At 35.9% G+C, this 21,900-nt stretch overlaps 2 protein-coding genes across 4 annotated transcripts in view; one reads left to right on the top strand and one right to left on the bottom strand.

Moving 5' to 3' along the window:
• LOC135684358 (uncharacterized) overlaps nucleotides 1-15,139 on the bottom strand; it is a 35,899-nt gene extending 20,760 nt beyond the window's left edge. The window contains exons 1-3 of one of the 2 annotated variants that reach the window (XM_089114829.1): nucleotides 14,997-15,139; nucleotides 14,149-14,212; nucleotides 12,124-12,176 (exon numbers count right to left, since the gene is read on the bottom strand). The gene's annotated coding sequence lies outside the window, so the exon portion shown is untranslated. The remainder of the gene's footprint in view (nucleotides 1-12,123; nucleotides 12,177-14,148; nucleotides 14,213-14,996) is intronic. The other variant, XM_089114830.1, reaches the window with a different exon arrangement.
• Nucleotides 15,140-15,230: 91 nt separating this feature from the next.
• LOC135684355 (serine/arginine-rich splicing factor 4) lies at nucleotides 15,231-19,677 on the top strand. Of its 2 annotated transcripts, none has more exons than XM_065199892.2 (6): nucleotides 15,231-15,497; nucleotides 16,029-16,183; nucleotides 16,644-16,716; nucleotides 18,140-18,213; nucleotides 18,630-18,723; nucleotides 19,334-19,677. In XM_065199892.2, the coding sequence occupies exons 1-6, from the start codon at nucleotides 15,336-15,338 to the stop codon at nucleotides 19,520-19,522; spliced, it is 747 nt and encodes a 248-aa protein (XP_065055964.1). In that variant the 5' UTR covers nucleotides 15,231-15,335; the 3' UTR covers nucleotides 19,523-19,677. The 2 variants fall into 2 exon arrangements, with proteins under 2 accessions (XP_065055964.1, XP_065055963.1); XM_065199891.2 differs by having other exon boundaries at nucleotides 15,232-15,497; nucleotides 16,641-16,716.
• The last annotated feature ends 2,223 nt before the right edge of the window (nucleotides 19,678-21,900 follow it).

The raw sequence follows: 21,900 nt of genomic DNA, 5'->3' as shown, positions 1-21,900 counted from the left end.
TCCACATATCGATCGAAAGGTGAAAGACTGTATTTGTTATTTTGCGCAACTCCTTGCAGCCACCATTCACTACATTGTTCGCAATGATAAGAAGATATCGTTGTTCGCCTGCCCATCAATCGAAAATGAGGCACGCTGAGAAAAAATGATATTGAGGCTAGAAACATATTTCTCAGGTATTGGTCAGTGTCGTGTGGGTAAGGGACGATGTTTTATGGTGAATAAAATAATCTATGGGGATAAGGGTGAACCTCAGATTCAAAGGTCAATAAACTTGTGGCAAAGTGAATACACTTTGAATGTTCTTGCTAGGTATTGATCGGATGGCAGGAGCCTGGCTAGCCTGCGTCACAGACCATATTTTCTCCTCAGTTATGGTCTGTGTCGCAGACTTGAGCCTGGCCTGAAGCTTATTGCAAAGCAAGAAAATATTTACAGGAGGATTGTAAAGATAAAACTCTAAACGACATAAACCCCCAAATATACACATGTTATTTAGATTAATCAGGTTTTTGGATTAATTAGATAACCCAGGTCTGGCCGTAAGACTTTTAATAGGGGAGCAGTAAACAGCTCTCCTAGTAGTATTCAGGTGAGCTATAAGAATAGAAACGAAGGAACAATTGATTTCAAGGAGAGCAAATTTGCTTTTTAGAACAATTTAGGAGAGCAATCTCTAGCTTCCCTCCAGCGTTTGAAGAGAGCCTGGAGGGGAGCAAGAGCTATGGCTCTCCTCAAATGGCAAGGCCTGGATAACCCTCTCTCTCTATTCTGTGATAATTTTTGTTTATTTGATAGCTGTAGTTTTTATGTAGCGAGGACCCATTGACTGCACTTGGTGTTTTATTTTCAAGAGTGGAAAAACAGAATAATCAGTTGCAAAAAAATTTCCAGCTTTCATCGTCAAAGATAATTTTTACATTCTGCAATGTAACAAAAACGATGAGTTCTGGGGCTACAATAAAAAAACTTACAAGGTTTAATTGACGACATACTCAATGACGAAATCGACAAACAAGATATCTAATTTACAACAATTGTTTCCACTGAGAATCTCATTTCGTATGATTCCCAACACGAATTCGAAAGTAGTTAACGAGTTTCAAGGGGTCATTGAGAATCCGAAAAGGTACCTTGTGTTGCTGGAAGTCCTATTTGCAGGAAAGCGTTCTCTGGCCCTATGCAACCTCGAATGGCAAGCCATAATTCAATTTTAAGCATTTATGCGCAAGAAATATGCTTAATAAACTTTAAGACTTTTAACTTTTTTACATTTAAACTGTTTTTTAATTTATTAATTCCATGTACGCGAAAACGAGACTTCAAACATGAAAAAAAAGGCTGATGGCCCCCTAAAATCCCCGTATAACATCGATTTTCGAAATCAGCACCCTCGAATTGACTTCGTCCCATAAATTTCGCACCCGAGTGACCATTCCCTTATTCTCCGCCTGATCTACGATGGCTTCGCCCGAGCTGCGATCAAACATACACGTTTTTTATAAGAAACCTAGTACTAGAGCCCCAAAAATTTAAGAAACTTTTAGAACTAAATCAATATTTTTAAGAAACTCCGAAAAAAATAAGATAGGATGGTAAACAGAAAATTACTTTTTACGATAAATGGCACACTGGAACCATCACATGGTTCAATTGAAAGCTAAAAGAATACCGTGTCCTGTTTGATAACCAAAGCGAAGACTATATAAGGTTAAATGACATAAATGGAGTAGCATGATTTTGCTCAATAATTGACGTTTATTCTTGGCCTAATGGCAAAATTTTTTAAGTATTATTATCGCTTTATAGGCTGTTCCCGTATTACAACAATTTAAGCACACTGTACCGGGTTTCTCGATAAAAATTAACCCTTATTTCCCTAAGAATAATGAACAAGAGATACGATATCAAATCTTACTGTTGAGTTATAAACTTTAATACAATTAATATGCGAGGGAAAGCGCAAGATTTGATGTTAAATGTTTTTCTAAAAATAAGAAACTTTTAAGAAACTTTCAGTACTAGAAACTGGTGAAAAATTAAGAAACTTTTAGTGTTAGGATCCAAGCTAGGTTTCTTTTAAAAAACATGCAGTTCATGGATTAAGGTTGCATACTCAATACTCTGGGGAGGGTTTGAATAGCGCTGCGAGTTTGTTTCATTTATCGGACGTGAACCTGCCGACACAGAATAAGAATAACCAGAAGGGTCACTCAGCGTATTTGAGTGAAGCCTAAAATTACTCGCGCATGCGTTAATTTACATGCTTATTCTCGTTTTCATGCCGAGAATTAGCATGTAAACAAGCTTCGTGAAAGTTTAATGTGCATTGGAAAATATTTCTCTGCTTACTACAATTGCTACAATATTGTTGCATTTGTCAAAGGAAACTCTCAAAACCAACTGGGCGTCCATAAGAGCGGTAGTACTCGGGAAGTAACTGCTACAAGAATGCTTCCAAGTGCTGACTTGTCATCGACCCTTCAGATGGAGTTTCGTGAATAAAGTGTCAGATAATGTATTACCTCACGTGGAATTTATCCAGCAGTCTGAAGTATCTGATAAGAGAACTTAGATAAAGAGTTCGAATTGCGAAATCCATTCAGCTCCCTCTGAGTCTAAAGTTGTTGTCCAATCCAACATCGTGGCTAGTAAATCTGTAAAAACAAGAAGCAATCTTTCTCCCAGCAACCAGCTTTATGTCTTGCTTTGATCTTTGAACCATTTATGGGAAACGTTTTAGAAAATTGACAAGAAAAATCAGTTTTTGGGCCTCTCGTTTTTCTCATCGTGCACTCTTTCCATCGACAGGACTTGCATAATCTCGTGTTGAAAACGAGTTCTAGCATGTATTTTTTGCTGGCGCCACAGATTCTGAGCTTCAAAAACAACAAAGGGACCGCCTAGAGTGACCCTTCTGATTATTCTTATTCTGTGCTGCCAATGTGTGCCTACTTTTTTAGCCCAAACCTGGTTTTCCTAACCCATCGTCGAGCTCTTATTCCTCCTTGTCATTGCATTTTAGGTTTTCTTGATGAAAGGTATTTACTTCGGCTTGAAGTATTTTTTGCATTAAGTACTTCTCCTAGAGCAAATTCCAAGGCGCATTCAGAGCTTAGGTGATTAAAAATACTCTGTGTAAATCATATTTCATACTACACATAAAATAAATCGATGTTGTAAGTTTACGGCTAAACAGAGTGTGCCAAGCCCCATGACTGGTTGATCCATTTAAAACAAACGTTTTAAATTTCAAACATCTTCAGTATAAAACTTGATACATCATATTAGCCAGGGTGCATTTCATGTCAACTGTACGCCAAAGGTCCACCGGGGCATTTGTTTAGGTACGCCGAAAATACAAAAGCAGTTATTAAAACAATTTAAACAATGTTGCACCAGACAATGAAAACTGATAATTAAAGAAAACTGTGGTGTTTGAGTCTTTATTTTACGTCAACTATGTACATGGTTTCATGTTTAGCATGCCAACTAACGAAAATTTTAGTTACGCCAACAATTTTTTTATTGGTTCGCACGCCGAACGCAGAAAAAACCTGGGTGTACGCCGAAGATCTTCGGGCCTAAGTACATGGAATGCACCGTGGCATATTAGACAATTATATATATATTACATGTGTAAGAAACTCAGTAAGAAATTCCTAGTACTGGCTCAAAATGTAAAAATACAAATACAATTATGATTTCACATTTGTATATGTTTCAGAAAAGAAAATAATGCCGATTTCTTCCCTGTGGTAATCGGAAAACCCATTTCCGTGAAACTATGAAACTGGGCACGTTAAAAGCAGTATTGTATCGGAGTAAATTTACATTTTTATGGAACATCCCGACATTTTAAGAAGCTTGGCCTGAATGCTCTATTCTTAAAGTGTTACGAAAATTTCGTACTGAGAATCTTCAAAGTTTCTAATTCAAAATATTTTGTCTATAGAAACGAATACATATTTAAAGAATAGCAGACTTTGCCATTAAAATACACAATATTAGCTTAACAAGTCCTATTCATCTTATATTTACGGTCTATCTTTTCCTTTTTACCTATTGACATTCCCAAAAACTTCCTCTTTGATATAGTTTGTTTTGATTTTATTGGATTTCAATTCATACCAAATTCTCCTGTGATTGATATCTGTCCCGCAACTGTATTCTTCTTAACCTCTTAAGCAACCCACGGAATCTAAAAAATTCGATTACACTCGTTCCAAATGTTCTTGTTCCTTTTCGTAAGTTACTTCCAATAATTTTCAACTTGTTTCCTTTTCTGGGAAGAAGCCTTTGATTAACATTTTCCGCCTTTGCTGATTCTAAACTCTGTTCGCTGAGCACCGATAGGGCTTCCTTCCGGCTTCTGCCTTGGTGATCAACAAATCCTTCGTCGTCATCATCTGAGCTATACATCTCAACGGAACAAAAGCTTGCCTGTCTTAACCTCCCTTGAATCTCGAGCTTCATGTACCCACCATCGTTGATTTTCAACCTCATCTCCTTGTTGGTTTTAAATATCCAAGTCACAAGACAATCGGGTGACAGAACGGTCCACCTATAGGTATCCCGTTTCGAGCAAAAAGGACAGGGACAGTATTTAGATTGGTGATGTGCATCTATTTGCATGTGTTGCTGGTGGGTGTCATAAACAGCAGGGTTATCACTGTCAACAAACGGGTAGACAAAACAGGTATTGACTGACGCACAGCAGATGGCCTCCAATCGATTCGAAGCAAAGTTTCACGGATTTCGCAAGAGAAATGGCATTTATTTGCAAATAATAGCAAATTTATCAAGAGAATCGAAGCTCTAGTTCTTTCAGCGGTTGCGCTGGAGACAAACAAAAATTCAACGTTTATATTTTGCTGCACGAAAATGATAATTTTGATGGGGTTTGGCCGTATGGGTCAAAATGTTTGAATTGTTCAAAAATCAGAAACAAATTCGTTCCTACGCGTTTGCCTTTATGCAGCGGCGTCTTGAGTTTCAAGGTTGGGTAACATCACGGAATAATTTGCAAGCAATTTTTTGTGATACAAACAGGCCCGTCTGAACCAGGAGGCTGGGGGACTCAAGCCCCCTCAATAGTTGTCAAACTGTAGTATATTCCTATTATAACAGTGTAGTGAATGAGAAGAAATACAATGGGAAGCCTATTCCCCCCAATATGAACTTCGTTCCGACAGCATTGACAAATGTTAAACATGGCTTTTAAAAGCAAACATCTTGAATGTATTCTAAAACTTTTCTACTCATACCATACAGAGTGTGATACGTCAGAAAATAAATCGAACTGGGTGGGGGAAAAGTTCAAACGAAGTACACTCTTTTTTTTATAAGAACAATTTTATAAGAACACGAGCCTCAAAAAGGGTCAAAATTTAAGAACAAATTAAGAACAAGCTGAGGCTGAGCTACTGTAAAATTAAATTTTGAACAATGTTTTATCTCAAAAACGAGGATTTTCAGCCATGTGTGGGTGCTTTTTCGGTGAATATTAAAACATGGCGGCAAATTAAGTTTGTCTCTACGCACTTTGTTGGCAAAAGAGGCCGGAACACCTCCCCAGAACGAAAAGCTAGAAATCGCGCTGCTTATACCCTATAAATTTAAGAACAAATTAAGAACAATCCAGCCTTAGATTTTCGGAAAAATTAAGAACAATCAGCCTGAACTCAAATTTACTGGTTCTTATAAAAAAAAGAGTGTAGTTATCCATTTCAGCTTCGATTGCAGCCACGTTTTCCACTTGCAAGCGTCCTTTTACCAATTATATTGCGTGCAATGTGAAGATTTTCATAGAAGAACATGTTTTTATGCTACACTCGAGATCTACATCTTGTCTTTCATAGCTTATCAAACTATCGATCTCTACAAAACTAAATTTAAAATCAAAGTATTAGAAGTCCCCTTAGGCTTTTTCAGCTAGGTCCATTGCTAGGAAAAATTCTGAGTATTACCTAGCTGAAAAAGCCTAAGGGGAATTTTTCAGCTAGGCCCATACCATATCGCATCAAACAGTATTACAATTTGCACAATTCAAGTAATGAGATGCTGATTGAAGCACAGGCATGAATAAACTGATGCGCACAACAAAGGGGTTTTTACCATTGAATACATTATCACGGTCTTCCGTAGCTCTCTTCCCATGACCACGACTCGCGTGTTCAAAATGTCTTTTGATGTAATTGTTTTTTATATAATTTCATACCTAATCGTAACTATTTATTTCTTATTTTTCTGTGTATACCCGAACTTGTTGAGGCGTCTTTGAATTTATTTTAGTGCAGATAATTGGAGCTATAGAAGTGGTGATAAATAGTGACGATAATCATACATGGGGGTAACAACAAAATCTTCATTGCTGAAAAGACTTGTGCTTTTGTTCACTGGAACGCTTTCTTTCTGGGAATTTTATCAATAACAAAGAGACGTTAAAATTTGTATTTGTTCATACAAAAATTTCGAAAAAAGAACGAGTGGAAACAGGCGAAATCAATTTGTTACTGAAAGTAGAAACTTTGCGGTAGTAGAAGTTTTGGAATGCCTGAAAAAGTAGTCTGCGCGCAGGCTACTGATAAAATTCTTCGCTAGTTAAGTAGACTTAAACTTGACGATGATTTGCATCAATATTTAGGGAAGTTCCTCAGGTTTACTGCCCATGAGAAAGACATCAGAGATGTTCATGCTTGTATTGAGCTACCCTGGGTACTACCCTGGGTTCCAGAGCGTCAAATGGAGCGTTGAGGAAATAGGGCGTTGCGGGAGGCGTTGCGGTAGGCGTTGCGGGAGGCGTTGCGGGATAGTGCGGAGGAGCAACGCCCTATTCCCGCAAACCACTTTCATTTCGCATATGATGGAAGCATAGTCAATTGACTATGGATGGAGTATTTACTGTACTGTCAAGCCTATCTCTATTATGGTTCGAGCTCAATGTGGTCATCTGCCCAAAGCTGTCATCTGCACTCCGAGATCCCTACATGACATTCATCATATATGCAAGGTCCACCTTAACAGTTTTAATTCTTCCTTCCATCGCAAAACCATTTTCAAACTGTTCAAGTCCTCAACTATCGATGTTGATATTTCCTTCTGGAATCACTTGTAAAAAACTACGACCTGATCTTCCTCGGTCTATTTCAAAAAAATTTCTGTACGCTCTTGAAAATTTAATGTCAGTTTTCAAACGTAGAGCGCAAAAGGAATGTGTATACCAACTTGACTGCATTAGAAGTTTGTCAATAACTACATTGGGAGATTTCAATCAAAGCACTAAAAGTTTCTTAGAAATGCAAAAAAGATCGATTTTAACAAGAAGTATAGAAACTACTTCAGCAAAAACCACGATTTTCTATGTCTGACCGTAACATGTTGCATATTTTGCTGCCGTGACAACGGGAATGGAAACACCCGGAATGGAACCATCCGGAATTTTGTTATAGTTATAATTCCATTTTAGTGAGGTTTATAGTTCCATTTCAAGAATATCGCATGACTGTAGTTTAAGAAATATTCTAAGCATAGCTATAAAGGACAATTGTTATCTAAGTAGGGCCAAAATGATTGGAAGGCGAAGAGCACGAGCTAAATAAAGTAAACACACATTGTGAGCAACAAAATGATTTAGGCAGTCATGCAAAAACGAAAGCAGCTTACGTTACACTGAAATCTAACATCTTATCTTTGATAACATATAACATATAAATACGTACTAACACACTTTGCCTGCAAAATTTCCATTTTAGAAAAAGCTGATGCTTTGAGAAGGATTAAACTGTTTACCCAGGCAGTGACATATACAGGTGCAGAGAGCGAAGGCTTCATAGCACCGACCTTGAACGATATTTACGAAGACAGTATCTGCAAAAGCATCTTCCCTTCTGCAGAACTGGACAAAAGAGAAGCAACGCCAAGCCAGTTTCTTATAGCGATATGCTTTAATAGAGGGGCAGATTCACTAAACACTGCGAACAAATCGACGTCAACTGCTATGAAAAAGGAGACGAGAAGGAGGCGAGTCAACACGAGGCAAAAAGGTAAGTTTTTCAAACTAGAGACAACCGATATTATTTGAGTTATCGTTACAGTCAACAGAAATGAAGAAGCCGATATTACGTTGGTAACAAGATACAACGTCTATAGCATTGATATAATCATAAATACTATATAATTATGATATAATTTCTGTAACGTGTTGAAAATGATACTGTCTGTGATGGTAACATAGCCCGGATGATTGGTTAGTGAAAATCCTCTTTCCATTTATTATGGAGTAGCCTGCACCGATGTTTCCATATATATGTCTATAGGGTGTAACTACCTCTCATTTTGCCAAAATATCGTTCACCTAGATCTTCAAAAATTGTTAAAAATTTTTTTGGGTAGAAATGAACCTAGCTGCTTCTATCAAATAATGGAAAAATCTATCAAGAATGGTTTAACATTGAAAATGTTACAAAAAGAGGCACTTCTGTTACATTGATAGGTTAGATCAACAATTTTTACGGAACCAACTCCCCCTCCCCCCTGGAACAAATTTTTTTTCACCGATCAGTGTCAGAATATCCTCTGAAGGCGTAGTTAGATAAGACGGTACTACTGATTTACCAGTCCATCTAACTGTATTACTCCTTTGTCTTTGATATATCTGAACAGGAGACCTGCAGCTAATAACATGAGAAATCATTTAATTACAGTAGAACGGCCTAGAGAGTTGAAAATACAAGCACAACAAAGTTATACAAAAAGCAAAAGCAACATAAGCCAACTCCAGCCACCATGGACCTCCTCTAAGTATCAAGGAAACTTTTTCAGCAGCCACCGCATGCCACAACTGGAGACAGGTCAAGTAGAATTAGCAAATCGGTATATAGACAACAATTTATATGCTGGAAAACCAGCTTGGATACAAGAGATGAGTTGTCGGGATTCAGCCAAGTTGAATAACGTCAATGGTAATATTGCTGAATTACATAGTAACAAAGGAGTTCAGGCAAAGGACTTTCATTCAAACAAACCCGTCAAAGAGGTACAAACACCAAAGAGCGATACGAGCATGTCAAAACAAGATGACTGCAATATGGCAAGCAAACGAGAAAACTCTGGTACTGCATTCATCATTGTAAAGCCATCCCAAGATCATCATGCGTCGATAGCCGACAACATACGTGTCCTACAATGTAACAGGACTGACGTAACCATCAAATCTCTCAAATTTGTGGAACAGAAGCAAAAAAACGAGTCAATACAGGCAGCTGTAAAGCCCAAAAGAGACACAGCTCTGAATAGCAGTTTTCTGGGCCAAGTTACAACCACAATTGGGGAAACTGAGGGCATACAAAGTGAGAAAAATGACATGATATTTTCTAGTAAAGAAAAAAGAAATCTCGAGGAAGATAATTGCTGTAAAGGTAAAACAGAGGACAGAAAGACAGATGGTGACCTTTGTTGCTTTACTATAAAAAGCTCTGAAGAGCTTAGGTCATCCGTATCACAAAAAAAGCAAGGAATGACAGGACCTAAAGAAGAAAGGTTTGAAATCATCGGAGGTGAAACAAGTGAAAGGGCTACCACAACAAGATTCTGTAAAAATAGCGATGAGGGGGTAAACGGGTCAGATGATGACATGAATATGAAAACAGTACCGGGAAAAGAAACAGGTGCCATGAAAAGGGAGGCTTTTGAGTCTGCTAATGCAAATAAAGACAAAAGTGTTTGGCCTTATCTCCAAAGTGTAACGAAAGAGTCAAACAACAAGGAAAAGGGCTTAGAAACTAGTAAAAAAGGCATTTCAGATAGTCACAGCAATGTTCTAACAGAGAATTGTGCCTTAAATCCGTTGCAAGGTTTAGAAAAGGGACAGGAGCACAAGTCATTAGGTATTAATGAAGCTGTCAAGAGTGCCACCTCAGATACCTCCACATTCACGTGTGCCAACCCGAATTCTACACGCTGTACTTTAGAGTCATTATCAAAATGTGTAGATCTTGGTGTTATGAAAGAAACGGATGAAAAGCAAGTTGATAAAGTGGTTGTTGTGACCAGTAAAAGTCATCTTTCAGTAGGTGACATAAACTGTTTCCTGGATGGGTGCAAAGATGCGGAGAAGAAAAGGGAAACAACTCTTGAACTTGAAGATAAGGCAAAACGTCTGAGCAATGATGCAGCTGTTAACGTTTCGCTATCCAGAAATACTGCAAATGAAACTAACTATCTGCAAGAAACAGGAGCCGTTGGAAAAAGTATTGGGGACAAAGTGGAGGCGTGTCATACATCTTACGATGAAGCCCTGCATAGCGATATCTGCAAAGATCAGTCAACAGGCGAAAGAACTGTTAATACAAATAACGTAGATAGAGAAAACGTGAGTGCTTTTTCTGCTGAGCGTTTGTGTTATGAGAGACCAATGGCCACTGACCTAGCTTCATCGAAAGATGTTCTTGATTTGCGAAGTAGGAACGACACAAAGGAGGGGTATAATACTCTCGAAAGAGTCGGTGATGACGACACAAATGTACTGGCTTTTGACAGAGGAAAAATTTCTCCGACAGTGGTTGCGGGCACTAGCCCTGAAGACATTGAGCCGAAGTCTGGTCACAATGACAAACTTAAGTTCAAAAAACGATGTGGGCAAGCAAGGAAACATCATGCGGTAGTCCATCAAAAAGTTCAACCGGAAAAAAATTTAAGTCATGTCAGCAAAGGAATGATTGCTGGGATCAACAAAGAGCAAAATAGTAACTGTGAAGAAATGTCAATCAATCTTAGAAAAACAAGGAGGCAAACTTATGTTGAAGCGAAAAAACCCAGAATTGCAAATCAACAAAGAATGAAGACAAGAAGTTATAGATAAATATACTGATATCAAACGCATAAAAAAGTCAACCAATAAATAGACATCAGTATTTATATAATATTCACTTAGATACTCGGCTTTAGTTAATTAGCTGCAAAAAGTCAATCACTGGATGTTTCTTGACTATATTTTTATCTTGATAAATTCAGAAATATTCGGATATTATTGACATAATATCCAAGGATGGAAAATAAAAGCAAAAATATTGTACCTGCACAGAAACTTGTTCTTATTACTGTCTTATACAAGACCATAAACAAATAACAGTAGAATAGCCTTAATTATCATTATGTGGTCAGTGAATCCACTACTTAAAAGAAGAACAATCCTTACAAACCAAATGATATTTTATATGCATTAATGCTATACTACTTTTCGACAAGCAGCCTTGTTTGAAATCACTCAAAAAGAAAGATAATGTTTTTGTTACATTGAGTTAATTCATATTTAATTTTCCATCCATGGTAAGAGAACCAACTTAAGGAAAGATAGTCAGCCATACATGTACCCTGATGACAGTTTGCTATAAAAACGCGAAAATAAATGTTAAGGGTGGGTATTGCAAGCTACATGATTATAAGTAAAGGAAGACACTCAGGTAAGACACTAAGTAAGACAGAGAATAGTAAGGAGTATGCATATGACTCGATGTCTAAAAGTATACAATTTTAAACATGCAGTATACCTTTTAAAACATCAAGGACAAGATGCAAAAACCTTTATTCATTGAGTCAGGACAATGATCATTGACTTAGGAGGTTAAAGTAAGGCTACCATGTCCTTACCCATCAACCTTTGCTAGAATAGCAAATCAACATACAATGTGGAGGCATACCACACCCAACCAGTAAACCTTTTAATCAACATTCACAAAGCTTGTGAAATCTAAAGTCATATGGTAAAAGAAAAACATTGTTGTGGAAGAGATTTAGAATCAACCAGGGTGAACAGTAAAAATATCAAAACTGAAACAAGACCGAAAGATTAGCCAAAAGTCAAAAATGAAATTAATTTCCTCTTCTGCATAATCAATAAACTAACTATTACACTGAATAAAATTTAAACATAAATGTTGTCATAAGGTAAGATTGATGTCAAAAACCAGCATACAACTGCCAAGTCAGCAATAGCAAATAATTTCTTGAAGCAATGCTTTGCACTTATGGATATCCTTATCAAAAATAGCCCCTTATAGTTGAATTCACTGTGATCCAGCATTGAAAACTTCTTTGCAAAATGTGGATAGAAAACCGGCTTACTTGACATTGGTTATTTCATGACAAATCTTCATCATCAAACAGGTCTTCAAAAGCTAGAAAAGAAATTGCTTAAAATATTTCTTTCATTTCTGTAATTTTATATCCACATAAGCTGACTACAATCCAAATATCTAATAACAAAATATCTGAATTTGCTTAAAGTTTGGTCCACAAAAGTGCCCAGTTTATCTTAAAATACCACGGATTGGTAACAAGCTTTGTGAATTGCTAGCGATTTAAAAGTCAGATTAAACAAGCCATCACAAAATGCTTCTTTCCTGTCAATCCTCATGTTGTTTACAGCACTAGGAGAGCCCTTCCATCCATTCAAAAGGATTGCGTTCCTACCAAGCAAAAGAGTTCATACCACCCAAAAATGTGATTCTGGCTACATAGGATGCACAACCCAAAGACTGGGGGATAGGAAAAAACAACAAAACTGCCCCTAACAGAGAACGGCCTCCTTGATCTTGTAGGTCTAGGAACACTGCTAAAAACAAGTGACTTTGCCATCCTACAACATCTTTTAGATAACACAGATTGTACCAAAGTCTATAATGACAAGATGTTTAAGATAATTGGCAGAGCCTGGTCCTATTTTCATCAGTAGTTTTGGAAAGAATCTACATACAAACAATAAGCTGTTATTGTGTAGACAAAAGGAGTTCATTTTCTCTCTTGGACTCAAGAGGTACTCTTTCTATAGGCACAAGGTACTGATTGGACAGCTATGTCAGTCATATGCTCATGTTTATTTGATTGACCAATTTCAACTATAACAGGTATATATTTCCCATCTCAATCTTTCGGAGCCTCATTCTAATGTTTAGACTCTGAGGAGTGTCAGACAAAAAACTTTTATAATACATAAAATTATACATTTTACATAAAACATACTTTTATAATACATTTTATATTGTACATAAAATGCTTGCTTTTTTCAAAGCCATTTTCAAATATCTAAATATAAATCATAGAGACCAAAAATTGACTTGATTATTTTGGCATTTGTTTGGGTACATAAAGAACTTAAGAATTTGGGTAGAGAATAGAAACTTATATAAAGTTTTTAACTGTAATTTCAAATGCATAAACTCTAGTAATCTTGTAAAAATAAATTTGCCTAAAACATTTTATACTAGACCCAATTGTCCTGAGTCATTCGTAAAATAATGAAGTTCCTTTTTATTCGAAATTCAAATACACTGATGGTTGAATAAGTAACTTTCAAAATTTAATTAAATAGAACATTGGATTATTAGCCAAAAATTTAAATAAAGACTTGATTGCTTGTGCAGTAGGTGTATCAAATTGGTGCTGTAGCACAGTCAATTGTAGAAATAACAGAAATCACTGCTAAACATGTGATTTAGATTACACTATAGCTTATTGATTACACTAATGAAACAGGTTTGTATTAGCTGAAAAAGCATCTCTGCTTTTTGCTACACTTTTATCAAAATGGTATGGGGTAGAAAAATAGCTAAGGAAGTTTAGAGGAATTGTTTCTGACATTTTCTTGTTTCTTTCTAATAATTATAGAAATTTAGTAAATAACCTGCTAGGGGGTAGTTTAGTGTTTTTTCAACGAAGTCTTAGCCCTGCCATCATCATTCGTATACATTCATTTTATGAATATACCAATTTATACAATTAGTGCAATAGCTCTACAGCATCTTGTTGCTCAATCCATTAAACTGCACAACATTTCTGAACGTTGCCCAAACATAAACATTTATACCCTTGCATGTCAACAATGTGCCAACCTTTGAATTGAGTGGCTGAAAACCTTTAGTTTGAGGCTTTTCAACAATTTGAATTTCAAGCTACCAAGAAATTAAAAACAAGACCTTAACACCAGGCTGAAAAATTACTTTTAAATTAAAGGATTATGAAAAGATGTCAACAAAGATAGGGATTGAATCGAGGTCCCCATGAACCATCAATGTTAACTTGCTGCAATTATAGATATTTTGAAATACATGCTTGACAAGCTGAAACAAATAAAATTAAAGACCCACTTACCATTGAAAAAATCACTGTGAACTGTCCTTTCACTTGCAACTTCAATTAAACTTGCAGTCCCAGACTGTAAAAGAATGTGAAAAGAACTAAAAACTCAAAAACATGGCATATCTTTTAACATCCTCATTTGCTTGCGATTACATTAACCAGACAGAGGTAGGAAAATGGCTATTTAAGCAAATAAGGCTTTGCAAATATCACCTCAAATTAATCCACAAGCTTAAAATCAATAGCTACTGACAAAATTGGGTAAGTGACCTTACCTTCCTATCGATGGGGGCTGTTCTAAAGGACCACCCCCTCAATGTCAAAAGTCAACCAATTTATTGCCTTTCTGTTGCTTTGTGGTATTTTCTGTCGGAACACACTATCCTTATTCTTTTCATAGAACTACAGGCTACATCCATGTTCTTTACAATTCTAATATCTAAATATGAGTAAAAATGTTAAATAAGGCGGTATCAAAATTTTTCTTGGTTGACCAGAATGCATTTGAAACAACTGATGGTGAGAGGGTTGGCCATAATTAACATTTCTACTAAAATTCATTATTTTCATGAATGCATTTTTGTAAGCAGAAATTTAATAACATGAACATATTTATAGAAATGATATAACATTGGCTCCGAAACAGGTTGGAAAGTGGGGAGGGGGGGACCGGAAAAATTTATCACTCATAACAAAAGAGTTTGAGAAAGCTCCATTGTTTTGCAAATTAGTGGGGGGTCTCCAATGTATATTGTTTAATATTAAATATGCTCAACTCTCTAAGAAATTTGGTGTCACACGGGGTTCCCGAGAAAGAAATGTTATTAACACACTGTGGGAAAGCTCAGAAATGATTTTACCTCTTCTAATTCCCAGCCTGGTGGGTTGACACCTTCTGGAAACATCTCATCTTGCTCAATAGTTGGTTTCATCGATGGTTTTGTTGCAATTTAATACTCTCGACGAAATTTCGTGTCTCTTCTTCTGCCTCAACTGTTTTTGCACGTAGCCCGTTGAATTGAATTGAATTGAGTCATCATCATCATCATCAGATGCTCAACAAAAGCATCGTCATCATCGTCGCGCGCATGTGCAGAGTGTTCTCTTCTTTCCATCTGCGTTGTCTTCGACATCTTTGCAAAAACTGAGTGCTGTAATTGGGAGGAAAACGCTAGACTTTCCCTAACGAAGAACAAGTCATGAGTCGCGAACGTAGAAGCAGAAGTCCTAGCTCTCATAGAGTGTTCATGGGAAGACTTCCGCGAGACGCTAGACTTCGGGATCTTGAGGACTTTTTCAAAGATGCTGGCTTCTCGAAAGCTGTGAGGGACATCACACTCAAAACTGGTTTTGCGTTTATCGTAAGCACCGCTTATCTATTTTCGATCGTTAGTTGATTACAAGTTTTTCCTTGTTTCCTTCAAAGTTTAGTCTCACACCATAAGCAACCATTTTCGCTCGACAATTATCTTTTTGACAGCAAAAACCACCCTTAGCAATGCCTTAGCAAAGCCTGCTTAAAAATCTTTGTAGTTGAGCGTTACAAATGCCAGTCTTCGCAACTTTTTTCTGATTATTCCTTTTCCTGCGTTCATTGTTATTTTCTGCGATCAATTAATCATTAACTACCTCTATTTAGGGAATGTAGGCTATGTATCTATGTACATTTTGTATATTTTATCAAGGTTTTGGAAAGACAACAGTCAGAAATTTTTTCTTAGAAATTTACAGAGTCTTGCGATTGGTTTGTAAGTTATTACATGTAGGCAGGGACTGAGTATTTCATTGTTGTATAGTGCCTGTCTACTAGATAGTCTAGATTACATATCTTTTTACATATAAACACGTTTTAAATTATAACTTTCTTGTTATCATCATTATATTTTTCATAGGAGTTTGCTGACTACAGAGATGCTGACGATGCTGTGTACGAGTTGAATCACAAAGATCTTCTTGGAACAAAAATAATTCTTGATCATGCAAAACCAAACAGACCTGGTTATGGGGGTGGTAGAAGAGAACATGGGGGTGGGAGAAGACCCTCAAGGTATGTTGTTAGTCAGTGGTAAACAATATGTTAAAAATTGGAAGTCTGTGACATTAACCATTTGATAGGCACATTAATTTTTCTAAATACAATTAGGAAATCGAAAGTACTTTTTAACAAAACATCACCCTTACCATGCTTATGATGGTAATTTTTAATAATCTCGTATTTTATAAAAGAAAGAAGTGAAGACAATCAACTTGAAAATCTCAAGTAAGGTCAGGTGATATCATATAAAGAATTCCAGTACTGAAAGCAAAATTCATTTAGAAGTATTTACAAGCTAAAAGTCAACAAATTAATCAGAATGTTAGCTACAAATGAATTATATTACCCACTTTTGTATCCCCTTTAGATATGATATGATGTGTTTTGGTTGATAAACACTTTTTGACTATTCTTAAATTCACGCTTTTTGGTGTGTTGATTTTTGTTTAGAGATCTTTTTATATTTTAGTAGTCGATATGGAGCCCCATTTAACACAGACAACAGACTGATTGTGGAAAATTTGTCCACTCGATGTGGTTGGCAGGTCTGTATCTACAATATTTAAGGTCAAAAGTATGTTAAAGTGTTGGCATCTTGAAAAATCTTTTGAAGATGTTTGATTGTATATTATAAACTGAATGGTTTTTGGATTTTAGGATTTTGGATTGATGACAGTGACACAGTTCTCCTGTATCACTTTTATTTTATGAACCAATTTGAAAAGATTCAGCCCAGTGTGACCGTAAAGCTACAAATTTAGAGAAGAGTGCTGCTAAAATTATGATGGATGTCTATTATTTCTAAGTATATAAACCTAAAACTGAAGCTTGGAAATCTTGTGTAGGGCTGAGCCCCACTAGCCCCAACATACAAGCTGCCAGTGTGTGCAAACCAGGCTAGTAACAGCAGAGTTTAAATTATAGGTTGTCTTATAGATTTGACAAAGAATACATAAAGCTATGTTGTAGCCAAGTAGTAGAATGCTGAAAGATTCATATTTTGCACAATCCTTAATATAAATATCAATACCCCTAGCAACATGTGAAATGCTAGCATCCATGGTCTGCTCTCTTCTGTTTATCTATTGTGTCAAATTGTGGTGCTTCTGCTCTTCATCCAAATGAATTTAGCCTTTTTAACAGTGCTTTATTTTCAGTTGTCTTATCCACAGTTATTGTGCTTAAGCTGAGAACCACTTGTTAAAATAATCATTATAGCTCAGTTTGATGTATCTGTTTAGTTTTTATGACCAAACTTATATTCATTTTGTCTTGATTTTCCTACTTTGTATAGATAATCTTTCCTTGGATATGGTATGACTTTCTGGTCCCTCGTTTTGGTATACTTAAGAACAATTTTTCCTATGTGGCCAATCATTGATTCTCTGGGGTAAAACTGTGTTCATGGTTTGGCTCAAAATCTTACTTGTTATCAGTACTGGTTCTGGCTGTATATAAGGAGTCTTTCTGTTTGTAAATCATTGGCAACTGCAGAGTGACATCTTTGTTACTGGACCAAATATTCTTATCGCCATTGGCTAAATTTGGTTTTTGTGTCATGGTGAGTAATTTGTTATCAGAAATCCAAAAGATAGAGCTATACATAAGACAGGGCATGAGTAACATATCTCATGTTTATTTGTACACATAAACATACCTTTTCTTGAGTTACTCATTAGAATACAATTTTAGAAAAATGAATTATGTATATATTCAATCTTTCAGTAGAGTCGTAAGATTCATCAGTAATCATTAACACTACCTCCCTAGAGCTTGGTAACTTAAAGTTTAAGTCTTCAATACAAAATCAGCATTTGATACAATCAACTCAAGCTATTGTCAAAACCAGCTTTTATCATTTAAGTGTCTAGAATGCACTAAACTTGTCTGGCTGTTGAGTATCATTTGAAGATATACTGCTTTTTAAATGCTAACATACATGTGAGTATTTTATATTCTATTTTTTAGGATCTGAAGGATCATTTCAGGCAAATAGGAGAGGTTTCATTCACAAAATGTCATAGAGAAAAAATTGGAGAAGGGTAGGTTAGAGCTGTTTTGTATCATAAGAAAACATCCCATTGATTCAGTCACTTGTGTAGCCTGAATTGTCCTTAAAAAATTACATATTTTCACAACTGTAACAGCATTAATATGTTGCAAAGATCCTTATGTTTTGTGCTCAACACTAGAAGTTTTAGTAAACAAGTAAAACATTGCTCTTTAGAATTTTTGTGATCTTGGAGTAGGTTAAGAAAATTTTGCTCCTAATTAATGTTCAATCTAGGGGGAGGGGTTTACCAACCAAACAACAAGTTTATAAAACCAACTGAATATCTTACAAAGCAACTTATAATGAAGTGTCACAAACATCTACAGCCCCTCCCTCCAACAGATGGGCTCTACATTTTACTATGTAAGCACAGCAGCACATAACTTTGTTATCATTCTTTTCTAGGGTAGTTGAATTTTCGTCCTACCGAGATATGAAAACAGCACTGAGCAAGTTAGAAGGCTCTACACTTTATGGCAAAAGGATTCATCTGATTGATGTAAGTATTGCATTGCCATGATGAAACTCAGGAGTCATCTTATTTGCAGCCATATACTTACATAAATATATAGGATAGATTCTTTCAATAGGTAATGGATAAAATCTTATTCTAAAGTTCTGATTTTGACTAGTGTTGCAATCATCCAATTCGTTCCACCTAAATATTGTGATAGTCTGTGTAAATGTTCCTTACATAAACAGATATGTTCCTTATTATTTTAAATGAGGAGAAATTTTTCTTCTCATATTTAACATTCCTAATTCCTATTTGAAATGAGCTCTTTGCTATGTCACAGAACCTGAATTTTTTTGCTTTTCTTTGGGTATTATGACATTTCACATGAAACAGTTTTAGGCTAGTTAACCATTATTGGTAAGTTGGAAAAAATGCTCATTAAACCATTATTGAATGTTGCAACCTTTTTAAGAGCGTGTGAAGTGTTGTCAGCATTCTCTATTTTCTGTTAGCCCAGCTATACAATTTTATTCTGAGATAAGGCATGGTTAGTTTGATATTTGATGGTGACAAATTGCTGTTTGAATGTCGTATTTTTGACTTGCATTGGACTTGCACCCTTGATAACTTTCATTTAAATTGCTCTTTGTAGGATTCCCCAGCTGCCAAGCGTGGACGATCAAGATCATTATCTAGGTCACCCAGGCGACGCTCACCGTCACCAAGATCAAGGTCAAGGTCAAGGTCAAAATCCAGATCTAGGTCACCTGCCAGACGTGCATATTCCAGATCTCCTTCTCGTTCACCAAAGCCAAGAAGTCCAGCAGGACAGGAGGACTGAAGTTTTACCTATAGTTACATTTTTGATTAAGCTTAAACCAAATATATAGGCATTAAATTTCATTTTTTTAGTTTGCAATAGCTATTACTTATGTTTGAAGTTTTCCTTGAGTAGCATTTAAAAATTATTTTCATCGCTAGCAGATGTAATAATTATTATGATCTTGTTATTTGGTTAAAAAATCTTTTCTTTCCTATTTTTACTTCCAATTCTCAACCTCTTGTTTCCAGAGATTGCATCTATTTTGAATTTGAAATTGATAGGTAAGAAAGTCAGTTTTCTGTAAGGATTTTTACCTAAAGTGAAAAAGTTCTCTCTGAGTTTTGATGCTTAAATGAGTTTTGATGATTAGATGAAAAAAGACCATAAATAGACCCCACGAAAGTCCACTTTCAGTCGTTTTTAGTCATCACAGCATTTTATCACTAGAAAGAGGAATCTAGTACTGCGAACGATTTTTTCATTGTTGGATTATCAAAAGACAAACAGTTTTATATCACGTTGAGTCAGAAATGACAATGGGACAGACTTCTGCAGTACTGGATGAATGAGGTCTAGGACTGTGGTGCCAATCTTTTAATGAGTATTAAGATGAGCAGGGTTAGAATTAAGATATGATGTATTCCGCTGCTATTCCTTTTATTGCCATTAATTCAATTATCATAGAAAAAAGCAAAATCGTACAATAAAAAAATCTTTCAAACTAAAATGGTACTAGACTGGTACTAGACTGGTACCACAAGTACCGCTGCAAGTCGCCACTACTATACATGTCAGTCAATCAGGGATTTGAGATTTATGCTGATGTAATCAATCAACTATTAGTAAAGAATTGAAAGTGTTGCCTATGTTGAAGCACAAGTTTTTTCTGTTAAGTGTCAGTCAAGATTGTGCCAATAGATATGACATCATCAAACGGGTTGTTGCATACATAGATAGGTACAGAGGCTTAGTAAAACAGAGTCCAAATCTTGCCTACCTAAACAGAATCCCAATACTGCCTATCTTTTATGTAAATATTCGAGCTATAATGAAATGCCAAGTTATATAAATCGATAATGGGAGCGTATTCAAGAATGCGCTCATTTGAGTGATGCCATCGTTAAGTCGACTATATAAGGAAGTTAATCGTGATGCTTTGCAGTTAAACCCGCGCATTATTTTAGAAGAAGAATGAAACAGTTTCTCTTACAAAACAAGTGACCCCAGACATTTTCAATCCATGTTCGACGTAGCTTTGTTTTAAACATAGAAAAGGGACAACGAAAATAGAATAGTTATCAACATGAATGGAAGCAGTCTTCTGAATTCGTTTAAAGAAATGACTATATAAAGAGCAATATCTCAAAGAAATTTTTTTCTGAACCGACATCTGATTTGGGGCGTGTTTTGTGGTTAAATACCTGTTCAAGAAGCTCAGTAATCCAAACTGAGATTATTGATCATTCAGGTATCCAGACTGCTGTGCAATTCAAGCAGGAATAGGTTGTACGCAAGAAGAACTTGCGGCTTTGTTCCCAAACTAGATCTTGATCGTTTAATTTGGTGTCTATGCTTTATTTCCAAAATTTCATCTTGTTTACTTTATTTCTTCTAAGCCAAAAATTTTTCTTTCCCATCTTTATAGGCAATTTTTCTTTTTTATGAGCTTTGTTTTTTTTATGGTTTATTTCTTGCTGTTTATCCTTTTCTTCAAGCTAAACGTTCATCAACTTCAACATACGTCGTTCTGGTGCATGCCCCAGATAGCCATCAAATTTGTTTTTCCCATGGTTCGTCAACATTTATTTCAAATTGTAATGTAGATATGATCAGTAGGATGTTTTAGATATCTCTAATATCGTAATTAATTCATATTTTCGTATATTTCACATTTGATTTCTTGTAGCTGAAAAAAAAATTTGAATTTGAGAGCTGTAACTGGTAAGCAAAGAAACGGGAACTGCAGAACAGTTAAGTCGATTAGTTAGTTGATTTTCATACTGCCTAGTCAACTTTAGTCCACGTTAAGATTTCTGAAACAAAAGCTAGAAGAATTGTGAGCCTAATGCTCCCAATATATTCATTTCAATCCATTTTTAGGAAATAGCTATGAGAATTATAAAAATTTTAAAGTAAAAGATGATTCAAAGAATTTAGCAGCACGCTGAGTTATACATTATTTGTTCCTAGCCCCATGACAAAACTCTTTCGCGAGCTTTTGCTTCAAATTCTTCGCTCAGACTGTTTCTAACGTCGATGCTTGAGTTTAAAACGATAAGTACATGCTCGAGCTCGGAATTAAAAAATCTGGACGCCATTGCCAAAAATAATTTCTACCTTTGTTGCAAAATGATCAATTTTAATTTCAATTCATTTTCACAACATGAGAAGGATGT

This window comes from Rhopilema esculentum, chromosome 21 (genome assembly GCF_057945365.1).
Source record: "Rhopilema esculentum isolate cy_ngs chromosome 21, ASM5794536v1, whole genome shotgun sequence".
NCBI lineage: Eukaryota > Metazoa > Cnidaria > Scyphozoa > Rhizostomeae > Rhizostomatidae > Rhopilema > Rhopilema esculentum.
Note: the sequence above shows the minus strand (reverse complement) of the source record. Positions and strands in the feature narration are given on the sequence as shown.